The sequence below is a fragment of the Salmo salar genome, chromosome 01, assembly GCF_965601325.2.
Source record: "Salmo salar chromosome 01, fSalSal1, whole genome shotgun sequence".
Taxonomy (NCBI): Eukaryota; Metazoa; Chordata; class Actinopteri; order Salmoniformes; family Salmonidae; genus Salmo; species Salmo salar.
Genome location: NC_138291.1, coordinates 18283916 through 18299287, shown reverse-complemented (window position 1 = coordinate 18299287; position 15372 = coordinate 18283916). Strand labels below are relative to the sequence as shown.

The 15372-nt window shown below is 41.3% G+C and overlaps 1 protein-coding gene across 1 annotated transcript in view; it reads left to right on the top strand.

The window, feature by feature from the left end:
• The window catches only part of LOC106570292 (uncharacterized), a 29146-nt gene extending 14704 nt beyond the window's left edge, over positions 1-14442 (top strand). The window contains exons 6-11 of the mRNA XM_082957498.1: positions 7493-7557; positions 7647-7861; positions 7951-8198; positions 9999-10124; positions 11000-11147; positions 13608-14442. Coding sequence (XP_082813624.1) covers positions 7493-7557; positions 7647-7861; positions 7951-8198; positions 9999-10124; positions 11000-11147; positions 13608-13981 — 1176 coding nt within the window. The 3' untranslated portion in view covers positions 13982-14442. The remainder of the gene's footprint in view (positions 1-7492; positions 7558-7646; positions 7862-7950; positions 8199-9998; positions 10125-10999; positions 11148-13607) is intronic.
• Positions 14443-15372: the final 930 nt, after the last annotated feature.

Sequence of the window (15372 nt, the reverse complement as noted above, 5' to 3'; positions counted from 1 at the left end):
GGACGAGGCATATTGATATTAGAGCGAGGCATGCGTAGCCAAGTGAACATATGGGTCCAGTGAGTGGTTGGGCTGGCTGGGGACACGGCGATTCAGACAGTTAGTAGGCCGGTGCCAACAAGCTAGCAGATAGTAGGCCGGGGCCAACAGCTAGCAGTTAGCAGACCGGGGCTAGCAAGCTAGCAGTTAGCAGACCGGGTTAGCAAGCAAGCAGTTAGCAGACCGGAGCAAGCAAGCTAGCAGTTAGCAGACCGGGACTAGCAAGCTAGCAGAAGGGCCTTTGGGGGACGTCGCGATGGAGGTAAGTCTGTTTTTTCCTCTTCGTGCGGTGACGTCGATAGACCAGTCGTGGATTAGTAGGGTTCCAAGTAGCTCTAGGTAGCTAGCTTTGACATCATTTGAGTCAACTGGAGGTGTACCTGTGGATATATTTCAAGGTCTACCTTCAAACTCAGTGCCTCTTTGCTTGACATCATGGAAAAATCAAAAGACATCAGCCAAGACCTCAGAAAAAATATTTGACCTCCACAAGTCTGGTTAATCCTTGGGAGCAATTTCCAAATGCCTGAAGTTACCACATTCATCTGTACAAATAATAGTACGCAAGTATAAACACAATGGGACCACGCAGCCGTCATACCACTCAGAGACACGTTCTGTCTCTGAGAGATTAACATACTTTGGTGCAAAAAGTGCAAATCAATCCCAGAACAACAGCAAAGGACCTTGTGAAGATGTTGGAGGAAACCGGTACAAAAGTATCTATATCCACAGTAAAACGAGTCCTATATCGACATAACCTGAAAGGCTGCTCAGCAAGGAAGAAGCCACTGCTCCAAAACCGTCATAAAAAAGCCAGACTACGGTTTGCAACTGCACATGGGGACAAAGATCATACTTTTTGGAGAAATGTCCTGTGGTCTGATGAAAGAAAAATAGAACTGTTTGGCTATAATGACCATCATTATGTTTGGAGTTAAAAGGGGGAGGTTTGCAAGCCGAAGAACACCATCCCAACCGTGAAGCACGGGGTGGCAGCCTCATGTTGTGGGGGTGCTTTGCTGCAGGAGGGACTGGTGCACTTCACAAAATAGATGGCATCATCAGGAAAAAAAATTATGTGGATATATTGAAGCAACATCTCAAGACATCAGTCAGGAAGTTAAAGCTTGGTCACAAATGGGTCTTCCAAATGGACAATGACCCCAAGCATACTTCCAAAGTTGTGGACAACAAAGTCAAGGTATTGGTGTGGCCATCACAAAGCCTTGACCTCAATCCTATAGAAAATGTGTGGGCAGAACTGAAAAAGCATGTGCGAGCAAGGAGGCCTACAAACCTGACTCAGTTACACCAGCTCTGTCAGGAGGAATGGGCCAAAATTCACCCAACTTATTGTTGGAAGCTTGTGGAAGGCTACCCGCAATGTTTGACCCAAGTTAAACAATTTAAAGGCAATGCTACCAAATACTAATTGAGTGTATGTAAACTTCTGACCCACTGGGAATGTGATGAAAGAAATCAAATCTGAGATTAATAATTCTCTCTACTATTATTCTGACATTTCACATTCTTAAAATAAAGTGGTGATCCTAACTGACCTAAGACAGGGAATTTTTTATACGATTAAATGTCAGGAATTGTGAAAAACTGAGTTTAAATGTATTTGGTTAAGGTGTATGTAAACTTCCGACGTCAACTGTACATACACTACTGTTCAAAAGTTTGGGGACACTTAGAAATGTCCTTGTTTTTGAAAGAAACGGCTGATGATTGTTATTGGAATATCTACATAGGCATACAGAGGCCCATTATCAGCAACCATCAATCCTGTGTTCCATTGGCATGTTGTTAGCTAATCCAAGTTTATAATTTTAAAAGGCTAATTGATCATTAGAAAACCCTTTTGCAATTATGTTAGCACAGCTGAAAACTGTTGTCCTGATTAAAGAAGCAATTAAACTGGCCTTCTTTAGACAAGTTGAGTATCTGGAGCATCAGCATTTGTGGGTTTGATTACAGGCTCAAAATGGCCAGAAACAAAGACCTTTCTTCTGAAACTCATCAGTCTATTCTTGTTCTGAGAAATGAAGGCTATTCCATGCGAGAAATTGTCAAGAAACTGAAGATCTCGTACAGCGCTGTGTACTACTCCCTTCACAGAACATCGCAAACTGTCTCTAACCAGAATAGAAAGAGGAGTGGGAGGCCCCGGTGCACAACTGAGCAAGAGGACAAGTACATTAGAGTGTCTAATTTGAGAAACAGATGCCTCACAAGTCCTCAACTGGCAGCTTCATTAAATAGTACCCGCAAAACACCAGTCTCAACGTCAAAATTTCAATAATAACTGATATCGGCATCGCCGTAGACTACACCACTGTCATCATCCTTACCTCCAAGCATTTTTTCAAGTTGGATAATCTTTGGATGCCGACAGCAGTCACACCATTGGAAAACATGGCTTGGACTGTAGCCTAGAAAAGACAATTCCTGCTCTTCTCCCGCGATCCATCAAACACATAGTGGTCTCTGACTTGTGGTCAGACTCGTTCAGGTGGAACAAACTTAAATTCACACTTTTTTTCAATGCTAATTTGAATGTCATTGAGAAAACAGAGAAGTGCAAATATTATATTATTTTTTTTCTCGCAAATATCCTTTCTGAATTTAAAAGTAATTCTCTGAGTAATCATCTAGTTTTTCAAAATTATCTTTAATATTACAATATTTTAGCTGGTAACGTAATGGACAGTTACCGTTTTTTTGTAATCCCTGACATGTAACAGATACAACCCTGCCTGTGTTTTAGTTAACTTCTTATGGCTCAAATCCCGTTAACGGGATTGATTTGACAACATCCGGTGAAATGGCAGAGCGCCAAATTCAAATTAAATTACTATAAATATTAAACTTTCATGAAATCACACATGCAATACACCAAATTAAAGCTACACTTGTTGTTAATCCAGCCAACGTGTCAGATTTCAAAAAGGCTTTACGGTGAAAGCAAACCATGCGATTATCTGAGGATAGCACACCACCAAACAAAGACAGACAATCACAATCATAGTCGCCAGGCGCGACACGAAACTCAGAAATAAAGATATAATTCATGCCTTACCTTTGACGAACTTCTTCTGTTGGCACTCCAATATGTCCCATAAACATCACAAATGGTCCTTTTGTTCGATTAATTCCTTCGTTATATATCCAAAATGTCAAGTTTGATCCAGAAAAATACCGGTTCCAACTCGCGCAACATAACTACAAAATATCTCATAAGTTACCTGTAATTTTTGTCCAAACATTTCAAACAACTTTCCTAATACAACTTTAGGTATTTTTTTTACGTAAATAATCGATAAAATTTAAGACGGGATAAACGGTGTTCAATACCGGAGGAAAACAAAGTGGAGCATGCTTTCAGGTCACGCGCCTCAACCACAACAGCACACTTCACTCGACCCTCGTTCTGAACAGGGCTACTTCTTCATTACTCAAAGGAAAAACATCAACCAATTTCTAAAGACTGTTGACATCCAGTGGAAGCGATAGGAACTGCAAGCAACTGCCTTAGATTTCTAGATTCCCATTGAAAACCCATTGAAAAGAGAGTGACCTCAAAAGAAAAAATTATTGGATGGTTTGTCCTCGGGGTTTCGCCTGCAAAATAAGTTCTGTTATACTCACAGACATCATTCAAACAGTTTTAGAAACTGATAATCTACTGATAATAAGCATATACTAGCTTCTGGGCCTGAGTAGCAGGCAGTTTACTTTGGGCACGCTTTTCATCCGTACTTGAAAATACCGCCCCCTAGCCTAGAGAAGTTAACTCTATAGACGGGTTGGTTGTTTAGCAACAAAACCGACGCTTGTGCAAATATGGAGCAAAACAGACGGGGTTGGCTTAGGTTGTTGACAACATGCAATCTATATTTCATCCTCAATATTTATAGAAAACAGAGCTGCCAACTCTCAAGCATTGGCCGTGAGACACACACATTTGACCCTGTTCTCATGCCCCGTGTACATTTTGCATGCGGTGCCACGCGGTGAAACACCGCTTTTCCATAAATGTTCAATAGAAGGAAAGCGGTGAGAAGGGGAGAGGGCGTGGAACCGTTGGGCAGCGCGAACTAGGCGTAGGAGGCGGTGAAAAAGTTCAACATTATGCAAATCACCAGCAGCGACAGCTAGGCGATGACCAATCATATTGAGTGGTTCCCATGAAAAAGTTGATGCTATGCGACCCAAGGCTGGAGACTTTCTTCAGCAAAGATGGCTGACAAAAATACTAGGATGGAAGGAAGTGTAAGTAATCACTCGAGGTGGGGAAATCTTCAATCCATTTGGAGTAACTGTCAATATTTACCAAAGGGCCAGGGCCCCAGGGGACTGTAAATTCCCCCTTTGGACACATGACTCACATTGTGATTCATGTGCCCCCCCCCCCCCCCCCCCCTCCCAAAAAAAGCACTACCTGTTAAATACAAATAACAAATACAATTAGAATTAGAATTACAACCCTTGATAACTCCATGTTCCCATAATTGTATCCCATAAGGTAATTCAAGGAATAGTAAAATAGAGTAGAGACAGGTGTCCCTCATTCAGGGGCAGGGCTCTCATTCTGTCGTTCTCGTGGTCTGAATCACACACAGGACTATTGATAAATTATTAACTTCTTCTAATTATTAGTGTTTACATAGCCCATTAAAATGTCACCCAATGTCTCTAGTCTTTCTAGTGAGGGTGATCAGTCCTCACCAGGAAGTCAGAACAGATGTCAGAGGTCAGTCAAATCAAAATCAAATCAAATTTTATTGGTCACATACACATTTTTAGCAGATGTTATTGCGGGTGTAGCGAAATGCTTGTGTTCCTAGCTCCAACAGTGCAGTAGTATCTAACAATTCACAACAATACACACTAATCTAAAGTAAAAGAATGGAATTAAGAAATATATAAATATTAGATTGAGCAATGTTGGAGTGGCATTGACTAAAATACAGTAGAATAGAATACAGTATATACATATGAGATGAGTAAACCAGTATGTAAACATTATTAAAGTGACTAGTGTTCCATTATTAAAGTGGCCAGTGATTCCATGTTTATGTATGTGGTGCAACAGCCTCTAAGGTGCAGGGTTGAGTAACCGGGTGCTAGCCAGCTAGTGATGGCTATTTAACAGTCTGATGGCCTTGAGATAGAAGCTGTTTTTCAGTCTCTCGGTCCCAGCTTTGATGCACCTGTACTGACCTCACCTTCTGGATGATAGCGGGGTGAACAGGCCGTGGCTCAGGTGGTTGATGGCCTTCCTATGACATCGGGTGCTGTAGGTGTCCTGGAGGGTAGGCAGTGAGCCCCTGATGATGTGTTGGGCAGACCATACCACCCCTTGGAGAGCCCTGCAGTTGAGGGCGGTGCAGTTGCCGTACCAGGCGGTGATACAGCCCGACAGGATGCTGTTAATTGTGCATCTGTAAAATATTGTGAGGGTTTTAGGTGCCAAGACACATTTCTTCAGCCTACTGAGGTTGAAGTGGCTCTGTTGCGCCTTCTTCACCACACTGTCTGTGTGGGTGGACCATTTCAGATCGTCAGTGATGTGTATGCCGAGGAACTTAAAACGTTCCACCTTCTCCACTGCGGTCCTGTCGATGAGGATACGGGCGTGCTCCCTCTGCTGTTTCCTGAAGTCCACGATCAGCTCCTTCGTTTTGTTGATGTTGAGGGAGAGGTTATTTTCCTGACACCACTCCACCAGGGCCCTCACCTCCTCCGTGTAGGCTGTATCGTCGTTGTTGCTAATCAAGCCTACTACTGTTGTGTCGTCTGCAAACTTGATGATTGAGTTGGAGGCATGCTATCATCCAGAAGGCGAGGTCAGTACAGGTGCATCAAAGCTGGGATTGAGACATTGAGAAACAGCTTCTATCTCAGGCCATCAGACTGCTAAACAGCAATCACTAACTCAGAGAGGCTGCTGCCTACATTGAGACCCAATCACTGGCCACTTTAATAAATGGATCACTAGTCACTTTAAACAATGGCACTTTAAATAATGCCACTTTAATAATGTTTGCATATCTTACATTAGTCATATCACATGTATTTTATACCATCTACTGCACCTTGCCTATGCCGCTCGGCCATCGCTCATCCATATACTTACATGTACATATTCTCATTCACCCCTTTAGATTTGTGTGTATTAGTTAGTTGTTGGGGAATTTTTAGATTACCTGTTAGATATTACTGCACTGTCAGAACTACAAGCACAAGCATTTCGCTACACTCGCATTAACATCTGCTAACCATATGTATGTGACCTGTAAAATGATTTGAACTGTCGTACTCCATCAGAACCCCAAATATAAGCTAGTTTTACTCCAATGTTTGTAAAACAAAAAGTAGGGGAGAGTGTGGTAAGTCACAACAGTTTTTGCATTCAGCATCTAACATAGATCTACACATACTGTATGTTTCAGGATGTTGTGTATCCCTGGAAATAATCCGAATTCATGTAAAAATTACAGTTTTGAAAACATAGCTTGTCCAAAAAAAAGTGGTCTCTTGGCACAATTTACCCCGGGTATTGGGTAAATTGAGCCTCGGGACAGGGTAAGTTAAGCCGTCTATACATTTCTATCTATATTTCCCAATCACAATTCAACAGAATCAAAATTGCTTTTTTGTCTTAATAATTTTAAACATCTTTTGACACCTAAAAACACTTTTTAAAACACTTTTAACATAGTTTTAACTGTTGTTACCTCATATCCCAGAGATAATGCCTTGCATTACGCCTTGGAAGAAAATACTTCAATTTGCTCAACTTGCCATTGTCTCAACTTCCCCCATGGCCATTGGCACAACATACCCCAAGGCAAACCTTTTGAATATATTAGCCCACACAGCTACAAGGATGCTTTTTCATGCTAGGTTTAGGACCTCATATTAAAGCTTATAGAGACCTGGTGTATAGAACAATCTTACAATTATCTACTTTGGTTTAGATACAAGCATCACGAAACCTCTAACACAATACATTTATTTGACTTGTTGAAAATCAGTTTTTTGGATCTAACTTACTTACCACTTTTTCCATGTGGTGTCACAGACTCCATGAAATGATGACCTCTGTATGGTTTCCTAGAAACAGGGGTGGCTCAACTTACCCCTTTGGCTCAACTTGCCCCACTCTCCCCTACATGTAAACAAAAACTGTATAGCCTTAAAGCATTGTTGAAACTATAATTTTGATATCATGGATGGTCAGTCTTTGCATCCATAGCTGTCTATGAATTTGAGAGTGGTTACATTTTTCTAGCCTCATCCCTCAGCTTTTTACAGAAACAGTGGTGGGGAGAACGCTTTAATGTTTCAATTGTGGATTGCCCCATTAAGAGGACTGCAGTCCAGATCGATGGTGGTCTTTCTATAAGACTGCTGATTTTATTGTTTTCTTTCTGCATTTCAGACCCTTGCTGTTGTAACAAAATTAACACCTGAAACATCCACAGAATTTAGAGAAACTACATACAGGTAACAATGTATTGCTGATAACATTAATACAGTTGATTCAGAGGATTTGTGGTAATTATTGTAACTAATAATTGTCCTGTGTCCTCCAGGCTTCAGTGCTCCCATGCAGGTCTGTTCCAGTGCAGTTTGACAGGGCTGGTGTTTCTGATGAAGGGGGAAATGGAGGTGCTGTACAGAACTGTCCAATGGGATGAGAATCTCCTGCACTCCACAGGCCAGACTCCTGCAGGACCCCTGTTCAGTATTGAGTGTCTTCAGGGGTCTATCTGTCAGCTACATCTCCCACACTGTGAGATTCTCTCTGGTGAGTTACACACCACTCACAACTATCATCAAGATGACCAATACAACAGCCAAATGACAGTGGATGAGTAAGATATATTTGTTTTGCAGGAGATGGTCTTGATTCCCTGTCTGTGGCCCATGTTACTGGTGACAGTGTGGAGGTTTTACCACCACTGAGGGTGACTGACACACACGTAGTGGTGAACATCACAGACCTCTCCTTATGGGGCCTGGTCAGAATGTTTATACCCTTCCTCTCGATCAAGGGACAGGTGCTGCCTTTCCTCCAATCATTCAGCCATCTTCGGTCAGTTCTGAATGTGATCGTCCTGCCATCGAATGTGCCCCTCAATGAGGTACAGACCAAATCCATGCGCAAACCAAAACATGTCTTGTCATGTATGTTAGAACTGTTGTGCTTACAGTCGTGGCCAAAAGTTTTGAGAATGACACAAATTTTAATTTTCACAAAGTCTGCTGCCTCAGTTTGTATGATGGCAATTTGCATATACTCCAGAATGTTATGAAGAGTGATCAGATGAATTGCAATTAATTGCCAAGTCCCTCTTTGCCATGCAAATGAACTGAATCCCCCAAAAACATTTCCACTGCATGTCAGCCCTGCCACAAAAGGACCAGCTGACATCATGTCAGTGATTCTCTCGTTAACACAGGTGTGAGTGTTGACTAGGACAAGGCTGGAGATCACTCTGTCATGCTGATTGAGTTCGAATAACAGACTGGAAGCTTCAAAAGGAGGGTGGTGCTTGGAATCATTGTTCTTCCTCTGTCAACCATGGTTACCTGCAAGGAAACACGTGCCGTCATCATTGCTTTGCACAAAAAGGGCTTCACAGGCAAGGATATTGCTGCCAGTAAGATTGCATCTAACTCAACCATTTATCGGATCATCAAGAACTTCAAGGAGAGTGGTTCAATTGTTGTGAAGAAGGCTTCAAGGCGCCCAAGAAAGTCCAGCAAGCACCAGGACCGTCTCCTAAAGTTGATTCAGCTGCGGGATCGGGGCACCACCAGTACAGTGCTTGCTCAGGAATGGCAGCCGGCAGGTGTGAGTGCATCTGCACGCACAGTGAGGCGAAGACTTTTGGAGGATAGCCTGGTGTCAAGAACGGCAGCAAAGAAGCCACTTCTCTCCAGGAAAAACAACAGGGACCGACTGATATTCTGCAAAAGGTACAGGGATTGGACTGCTGAGGACTGCTGAGTCATTTTCTCTGATGAATCCCCTCTCCGATTGTTTGGGGCATCCGGAAAAAAGCTTGTCCGGAGAAGACAAGGTGAGCGCTACCATCAGTCCTGTCTCATGCCAACAGTAAAGCATCTTGAGACCATTCATGTGTGGGGTTGCTTCTCAGCCAAGGGAGTGGGCTCACTCACAATTTTGCCTAAGAACACAGCCATGAATAAACAATGGTACCAACACATCCTCCGAGAGCAACTTCTCCCATCCATCCAGGAACAGTTTGGTGATGAACAATGCCTTTTCCAGTATGATGGAGCACCTTGCCATAAGGCAAAAGTGATAACTAAGTGGCTCGGGGAACAAAACATCGATAGGAAACTCCCCAGACCTTAATCCCATTGAGAACTTGTGGTCAATCCTCAAGAGGCGGGTGGACAAACAAAAACCCACAAATTCTGACAAACTCCAAGCATTGATTATGCAAGAATGGGCTGCCATCAGTCAGGATGTGCCCCAGAAGTTAATTGACAGCATGCCAGGGCGGATTGCAGAGGTCTTGAAAAAGAAGGGTCAACACTGCAAATATTGACTCTTTGCATCAACTTCATGTCATTGTCAATAAAAGCCTTTGACACTTATGAAATGCTTGTAACTATACTTCAGTATTCCATAGTAACATCTGACAAAAATATCTAAAGACACTGAAGCAGCAAACCTTGTGGAAATTAATATTTGTATCATTCTCAAAACTTTTCAAAAATTAAGCAAAACATTATGAAATTATGAAAAAAAAATATATATATATATTTTTTTATACGTGGCTTTCCTTTAGGCAGGAAATGGTCTCACTTGTTCTTGCGTTCACCTGGTGTAACTTTGTTCAACTTCAAATCCAAAAAGCTTCAATTTATTTTTGTGTCTTCATTGATAATCATCAGTTATTCTGTTGCAGGTGGAAGAGAAACAGAGAGCATGCACTTACATACCAGTCTGTTCAGACTGCACTCTTACTCGAGGAGAAACATACAGTCTCTCCTGTGATCTGAAGAAGATACAGGACATCTACCCTAAAGCTAAGGTAGACTCTGACTGATGTCACATATTGATGATGTCACATGGCGCCAGATGTACACTGATACTGAACATTGTACATTCCATGACAATAATTACCTCACTTTGCTGAGGTGTCACTTATAGACTGCTTGTTCTAAACAACTCTGTAAGTGGTAAGTGCTCCATTCCTAATATAGGAAACACCAGTGCAACAGACGGCGGTCGACTGCCTTTGATTAGAATATCAGCCACCATTTTCAGTTCATTTCAAGACGATTCTATGAATGAATGAATGAATGAAATGTTATTTTCCTGTCAAATCGCCAGTGGGCAACCCATCCCTTATGGGATTAATTGACACAAACAAACGTTACAAAAATTCACTGTGATAATTCAATGGTGTTGTCTGCAGTGCCCATCGCATAAAGAATGAAAAAAATAAACATCAATACATAATAGTAAATATGTTAATCCAAACAATAATTATACCCTTAGAGCAGTAAAAAATGTACACATACATACATACATATACAGATAAATAAATACATTTAAAAAATGAAGGCACTTGAGCCTGGCACAAAGAGAAATTTCATGTGGAAGACAAGCCTATACACAATCTATATACATGTGCCATTTACCACATAGAAGCTAAATATTTGTATAATTTAATTATAGGTAGCTATTTTTCTTTTATTCCAGGCTTTATCTAAATATTCCGCAAATGGAAATACACAGTTGACAAAAAAAAACATTTCAATTTCTCCTTATCGCTCAGCCAAATAATGCCAGGGTATAGCTGGTGTGCTACATGTTGAATCGATGCAAACAGCCACCATTTGGCTGAGCTATAAGTAAGTTCAAATTACAATGTAATCTAACTACTGTCAATGTGTGTTTCAGCATATTCAGATATACTGGGGCTACGGTCCAAACTACCACCCCACCTTTCAGGTGTTCCTGAAACCAGACACAGAGGATGTGGAACTGAGACTTCTGGAAAGAGGGGCTGATGGAGATGAGGTGTGGACGGGGCGTGTCCTTCTGCAAGGTAAAACTATAGGAGTTCATCTATAAATTAATTTAGGAGGTAGTAGGTATTGCAACCGTATGCCCACCTGAATATGGTTGAGGTGTCCAAGATCTGAATTAATCCCTGATTAAAGAGGAAGGATGAAATCCATCATGGTTTTCAGACCTCATGGCCTGTAGTTTAGAGCAACCATACCCACCCTACTTTGAGCTCATCAGTAATGTGGATTAGTGGTGTTAAAGAGGATGCAGAAGGGATCAGCTGATCAATCTCATAAACACTGCTGTTGCACAGCGCACATACACTCCCCTCCATATTTATTTAGACAGTGAAGCAAAAATGTGTAATCATGAAGCGCTCGTCCCGCATGCGGGATCAACATCCAGCGAAAAATCATATCGCCATATTCATAACCGAACCATAGCAAAATTTAATATTTTTTTTCTTCTCAAATATAGGACTATTTCATATAGTTTTATAGATACACCTCTCCTGGATCGAACCACGTTGTCCGATTTCAAAAAGGCTTTACAGCAAAATCAAAACATTAGATTATGTTAGAGGAGTATATCGTCAAAGTAGCCACATAGCCATTTTCCAACCAACCACATGCATCACAAATAACCAAAAAACAGCTAAATGCAGCACTGACCTTTGACAATCTTCATCAGATGACACACCTAGGACATCATGTTACACAATACATGCATTCTTTTGTTCGATAAAGTTCATATTTATATATAAAAACAGCATTTTACATCGGCGCGTGACGTTGAGAAACTATTTTCCCTCAAATGCATCCGGTGAAGCAGCGCTACAATTTACTAAATTACTATTCGAAAACATTTTTAAAATGTAATATTGTCATTCAAAGAATTATAGATTAACATCTCGTGAAAGCACCCGCATTGCCAGATTTAAAAATAACTTTACTGGGAAATCACACTTTGCAATAAAAGGGGATGCTATACTCAGAAAAATAGGCTAGCGATACAGGTCAGCGCCATCTTGGAACAATCGAATATCAAATCTACTCTTGTATACTATTGTAAATATTCCCTTACCTTTGATTATCTTCATCAGAAGGCACTTCCAGGAATCCCAGGTCCACAACAAATGTAGTTTTGTTCGAAAAAGTTAATAATTTATGTCCCAATAGCTTCTTCTTGTTAGCGCGTTCCGAAGGCTACTCAAAATGTACCGTCGTGCGCGGGACTTCTCCTCATGAAAGTGCAAAAAAAAATATTTAAGTTCGTTCAAACATGTCAAACGTTGTATAACATAAATCTTTAGGGCCTTTTTCAACCAGAGCTTCAATAATATTGAAGGGGGACGGTTGCATTGTCTTTCTAAACATTTCGAAAGGGGAGGGTAGCCAGGGGCGCCCGCGTCATAATGGTAATGGCCCTCCCCCTATGACCAGGTTCCACAGACTCTCATTCGGTCAGTTTGTACTGTAGAAGACTCAAACCACTTTGTAAAGACTGGGGACATCTAGTGGAAGCCATAGGAAGTGCTCAATGAATCCTAACTCACGGTGTGATTTATAGGCAAAGTGCTGAAGTTGAGTCCGCAAATCAGATTTCCACATCCTGTTAGGATCTGTCTCTGGGTTTTGACTGCCATATGAGTTCTGGTATACTCACAAACACCATTCAAACAGTTTTAGAAACTTTAGGGTGTTTTCTATCCACATCTACTAATTTTATGCATATCCTGGCTTCGGAGTTTGAGTAGGAGGCCGTTTAAAATGGGCACGTATTTTTTTCAAAAATCGCTGTAGCGCCCCCTATCCTTGGCGTGCGTCAAGAGACTTCTGGAAAGAGGGGCTAATGGAGACGAGGTGTGGACAAGGCGTGTCCTTCTGCAAGGTAAAACTGTAGGAGTTCATCTATAAATTAATTTAGGAGGTAGTAGGTATTGCAACCGTATGCCCACCTGAATATGGTTGAGGTGTCCAATATCTGAATTAATCCCTGATTAAAGAGGAAGGATGAAATCCATCATGGTTTTCAGACCTCAAGGCCTGTAGTTTAGAGCAACCATACCCACCCTACTTTGAGCTCATCAGTAATGTGGATTAGTGGTGTTAAAGAGGATGCAGAAGGGATCAGCTGATCACTCTCATAAACACTGCTGTTGCACAGCACACATACACTCCCCTCCATATTTATTTAGACAGTGAAGCAAAAATGTGTAAAAATGTAACTCTATATTCCAGCATTTTGGATTTGAGATGAAATGTTTCATATGAGGCAACAGTACAGAATGTCACCTTTTATTTGAGGGTATTTTCATGCATATCTGTTTTACCATTTAGAAATGAAACATATGAAATATTTGATCTCAAATCCAAAATGCTGGAGTATAGAGTCAATTTTTTTTTACATTTGCTTCACTGTCCAAATAAATATGGAGGGGAGTGTAACTGTATAATAATACATAGCTGAATATGTGTTGGTGTTTCCTTACTCCCAGATGCTGTGTTGGTGGGAGGGGATCAGGCTGGGACCAGTCAGAGGAGTTCTGCAGAGCAGCTGCTGTGTTCTAGGAGGACCGAGTTTGTAAATCGAGTGTCAGGACCTGTGCTCGACAGTCTATTGGACAGACTTCTGCAATGGAAAGTTCTCAATGAACTTGAAATGGAGAAAGTGAAGGTGATTCCTGAGAGGGCAGTGAAGGCACGTGAAGTCATTGACATGGTTCTGAATAAAGGAGCTAAAGCATGTTCCATAATGAAAACCCTTCTGGTTGAACTGGACCCCTTCTTTTGCATAACACTTGGCTTCCACTCAAACATGTTGGAGTATGAGGCATTGATGAGCATGGCCAATGATGTCTGCATTCAATGATACAATTGGTCTGAAGTTTGCATATTGAACTAAATCTATTTACCTTAACACTGCCGCCATTGTTCATTGACCAACATTAATTTTATAACAGGGTAGGATGTGAAGTGCTCTGTTGAAACTAATGCAAAAACCTTCCTAAAGCGTGATCTGTAGATACAGAACCGCCTCACACCTACGCACTAGAATTATATTATTTGATTTGGGATACTCAGAAGAGCAATGTTAGCACTTTGTCATGTGTGCTGATTTTAGACGGTATAAGCTCTATACCGTATTTATGTCAGATAGTATTTGACATGATAATCACCTTCATGATTAGGTGGCACATTATGTGATTGATGTTTCAACAATAATAGCTATTAATTTTGATTCTATAAATAAAAATTACTTTAATTTTGGTCAAATATTAAAATAAAATCTATTTTCTTATTTAAATTTATATCAATAAAGATTTCCAATTACTAGATTGTCATTCATTGATCATTTCTTTATTCATTTGAGTTGTTTTCTTTATTTCTAAACTGAAAGAAGATAAGACAGTACAATTGAACCCCAAAGGAGACACTTGTTTACACCGGCTAACACATACAAACAACAGTAAAGACACTACAATTGGCATACAGAACCAAAAAGCTGGATTTTATTCACCCTTATGATCTCGTGTCCCACCCTCAATTATGTCCCACCCTCAATTATGTCCCACCCTCAATTTGGGAATTCGCATTGGTTTGATTGGGTAGTGGATGGAGTCAATACAGTTCTCTCTTCAGGACAAGACCAGACCAGGATGGAAATCAAAACAAGCTTCCCGAGTGTTCCCATGTGCATTGTATGATGGCGGCCACATCCTGCTTGAGAGAGGAGACGGTAGGCTCCAGCAGCTAAGAAAAATCATGCAGCATTGTTCAACACCCAACTTACACAAGTTATAGACTTCCCTGGGCGTCATTTAGGCAGATAGATCAGCCAGACAATCAAAAAGTTGATTGATGTAGATAGAAGGGTACATACAGTGGGCCTGTGCCTGCACTACAGTTGACCCCTGACAGAGGTCATGATGTGGTAGAAGACCTGCCTTGCCTCTCTGACTGACTACAACCACATTCTGCTCCTACACAGAGGATGGCAGGGGACAGGAGAGAGTGAGTGAGTGTGTGTGTGTGAGAGAGAGAGAGAGAGTAGTTACTGAACTTGACTGTGTTCAGTTGTCAGTCAGTGTGTGTGTGTTTGATTGGTCCTGGCTGTATTGAGCTGTTCCCTCAGTGTGTTGTTCTCTGTCCTCAGTGTGTTGTTCCCTGTCCTCAGTGTGTTGTTCCCTGTCCTCAGTGTGTTGTTCCCTGTCCTCAGTGTGTTGTTCTCTGTCCTCAGTGTGTTGTTCCCTGTCCTCAGTG